General features: G+C 58.2%; 1 protein-coding gene across 2 annotated transcripts in view; it reads left to right on the top strand.

The window, feature by feature from the left end:
* Positions 1-821: 821 nt before the first annotated feature.
* LAD1 (ladinin 1) overlaps positions 822-3309 on the top strand; it is a 12658-nt gene continuing 10170 nt past the window's right edge. The window contains exon 1 of one of the 2 annotated variants that reach the window (XM_019009034.2): positions 822-1238. In XM_019009034.2, coding sequence (XP_018864579.1) covers positions 1201-1238 — 38 coding nt within the window. In that variant the 5' untranslated portion in view covers positions 822-1200. The remainder of the gene's footprint in view (positions 1239-3309) is intronic. The other variant, XM_015650339.3, reaches the window with a different exon arrangement.

The following is a 3309-nucleotide window of genomic DNA, read 5'->3' as shown; positions in this document are numbered from 1 at the left end:
AAAACACTTGAAAGACGACTGATTGCTGCAAGAAGAAAGAGGAGCAGAGAGGCGAGCCCTGCTTGGGCAGGCGGCTCGTTTGACAGGGCTATCTCCTAGAAATGGGATTTTAATCAGGAGCCTTTGATTAAAATTGTTGCTCAGGTCATGGCACACCCCTGTGGGCTGGAGGCGTTCAGGACCAGCCCAGCCTCACAACCAGTTCCTCAGGCTGGTGCAGGGATGGATCTCACTGGGCCCAGAGGTCCTGGATGATCTCACTGGGCCCAGAGGTCCTGGATGATCTCACTGGGCCCAGAGGTCCTCAGGGGGTCCTGGATGACATTTCCTGCAGGGAATAGTGCCTGGCTGCCCAAGCAGGGGGAGCACTGGGCCATGCTGTGGGAAAATCCAGACTGGGACTCAGTTCTGCCCTGCCTGGGCCCTCCACCTGCCCCGAAGACAAATCCCATCCCCACTAAAGGCAGTGCTGCCGTGCCTTTGCACCTGCCCTGTGGAAGGGTGGGGGTCTCAGGGCATCGTTTGATGGCTGGTCCAGAGCCTGGGCCTCTCTGGCACACAAAACCTGGGTACCCCCCATTCTCCAGCCCCCTCCCCAAAACTGGGAGTGCTCACTGCTGCAGCAAAGCTCATAGGAGAGGTAAGGGGAGCCTTTGACAGCTCCATCCCAGACCTCCAGAAAGGGCTGGAAGGAGCAGGGGACCCTCCCAAGCTCTTTGGAAAGGGCTGGACTGCGCCCAGCCGGAGGTGTTTTAATGACTGTTTTGGATCCCCGGGAGCCAACCTCCTCCCACTCAGCCGGGGAAATTCACCTCCTCCGCCGGGCTGCTGTTGACTGGTGGATTGTGGCTGGTAGAACTGGTTCTCTGCAGGGAGTTGTCTCCCAAAGCCGTGGATGGCCCGAGCTGCGGAGCCTGGCACAGAGGAGGGCTCTGGTTTTGCACTGGTGGCACTGCTGGGCAGGGCGGCTGTGGCACACAAATCACAGCCTGTGTCAGGTAGATAAGGAGCCATGTGATGCAGCTGCTGGGGACAGGGTGGCAGGCAGGGTGAAGGTGCACAGGGAAATAACCTTGCAGGGAGTTCCTCCTTCCCTCCCTCCGTCCTCGGGGAGCAGAATCTCGGGGCAGCGCTGATCCCCCCTGGCTCTGGATGCCTGCTCGGCTTCTGGGGGCTCTCTGAAACACCCGGGAAGCGAAAATGTCCCTTAGCAGGAGGAACTGGTCCGATTTGTCCAGGTAAGTGCTGTGGGTTAATGCTTAACCCCTTCCACGGCCGGCAGGGAGAGGAGAGGAGAGGGTGGGCTGCTGGTGGCCAAAGGGGCTCAGGCACGATGGGCAAATGCCCTGGGAGTGTTTGCTGTTGGCAGAGCTGAATGCCAGCCCCACCGAGAGCTTCTTGTGCCTGGGCAAGTTTACAGGAGGTTTTGTTTCTGCTGCCTGGGGGAGCTGAGCCAGGCACAGGAGAATTACCTGGATAAGCGTTCTCGCCCTGTGCTCGGTACATTTGGGGTCTGTTTTGCCTTTCTTTGGGGAACAAACTGTCTGGGCTGTGCCTCCAGACCTGCTCTGAGCTGGCTGGGGGTGTCTCCAGTCCCCCCATGGCCAGGCAGCCCCTGGGTGTGTGTGTCCTGCTCTGCCCTGATTCAGTCACTGAGCAATCCCTGAGCAATTCCCGCAGCTCCCCCGGCCTTCCCAAAGAGTGATCCAGAGTAGGGGAGGATCCCAGGGTGGGTCAGGGGACCTGGAGCAAGGTGAGATCAGCCCTGACCCCCTGCAGACCCCAGGGCAGCCTCGGCTGTGCAGGAGCCGTGATGGAAACACAGAGAGAGCCCACAAATCAGAGCAGGAATTCTGGCCCCGGTGGATGTTACAGTTCTGAGACCAAATCTCAATGCTGGGTGTAAAAATGGACATTTCATAGAATCCCAGAAAGGTTTGGGTGGGAAGGGACCTTAAAGCTTATCCCATCCACCCCATGCCTCAGGCAGGGACACCTTTCACTATCCCAGGTTGCTCTCTGAGCCCTGTCCAGTCTTGGATGTTTCCAGGGATCCAGAGGCAGCCACAGCTTCTCTGGGCACCCTGGGCCTCACCACTCTCACTGTGAAAAACTTCCTTATTTTAGTGGAGACCCCAGTGCTCGGAGGCCAGCAGCTCTCAGCTGCCTCTGCCATGGGTGGGACAGATCCAGGAGCCATTCCAGCCCCATCCAGATCCATCTCCTCTGAGCCCAGCTGGGTCCTGCACGACATTTCCTGAGCTCTCCTGAGATGAGGCAGCACTGAGAGAGCAGAAATGTCAGAAATCTCTGCATTAATCATTGACAGGGCAGGAGGGACAAGGCAGGGACACTCACCAAAGTTCTTACTCATGTCTTTGTGTTAAAAAATATAAGACAGTGAAAAATAAATCCCTCTTTGAAAAGAGGAGGGGAAGATTGGCAGAGGAAATCCATAGCCTGATGGGTGCATGGCTTAATTAGAAATAACGAGGAGGCAGCTTTTGTGGGTAGTGCCAGGTTTTGTGGTGCCTCAGAGCAGGAAAATCCCCTTTTCACTTGGAGGGAGACTGTGAAATGCAAGAGGTGCCCGTCGTGCTGAGAGTTATTGCTGAGTGCTGAGCAGAGCTCAGGGGTGCAGGGACAGCAGGATCTGTGTCCCCACAGTGTTCGTGCTGGGGTCTCTGTGCAGGCTGGGCACATGGAGGGGGCACACCTGGAGAACCTGAACCTTCCCTGGGCACTTCCCAGCCTTGGGACACGGAGCAGGGCCCACCTGGAGAACCTGAACCTGAACCTTCCCTGGGCACTTCCCAGCCTTGGCACATGGAGGGGGCACACCTGGAGAACCTGAACATTCCCTGGGCATTTCCAGCCTTGGCACACCTGGAGAACCTGAACCTTCCCTGGGCATTTCCAGCCTTGGCACACCTGGAGAACCTGAACGTTCCCTGGGCACTTCCAGCCTTCCCCAGCCGATCTCTCCCGGTTTGGAGCGCGGGGAGCTCCCGGAGCTCCCGGCCGAGCTGCGGGAGGGAAGGGCAGCAGAAGTGGGCACTGCCCTGCCCTGGCCCCGCTCCCCCTGCCCCGAGCAGGAAGAACAGAAACACAAACGCTGGCAGGGGGTAAAGAGGTTTAATTTGTCACAGGCTGGGATTACTCAGTAACCTCGAGCCAGCCACGAGCCCTCCCCGTAACGCGGCCCTGCCACCCTGACTGTCGCTAAAAGTCAAACTGGGGACAGGGCCTGAGCTGGGGTGGCACTGAATGGAGCTGGGATGAGATCCTGGGATGAAGAGCTGGGATGAG

The sequence above is a fragment of the Parus major genome, chromosome 26 (genome assembly GCF_001522545.3).
Source record: "Parus major isolate Abel chromosome 26, Parus_major1.1, whole genome shotgun sequence".
NCBI lineage: Eukaryota > Metazoa > Chordata > Aves > Passeriformes > Paridae > Parus > Parus major.
The sequence above is the reverse complement of the archived record's forward strand: the minus strand, read 5'-3'. Positions and strand labels throughout refer to the sequence as shown.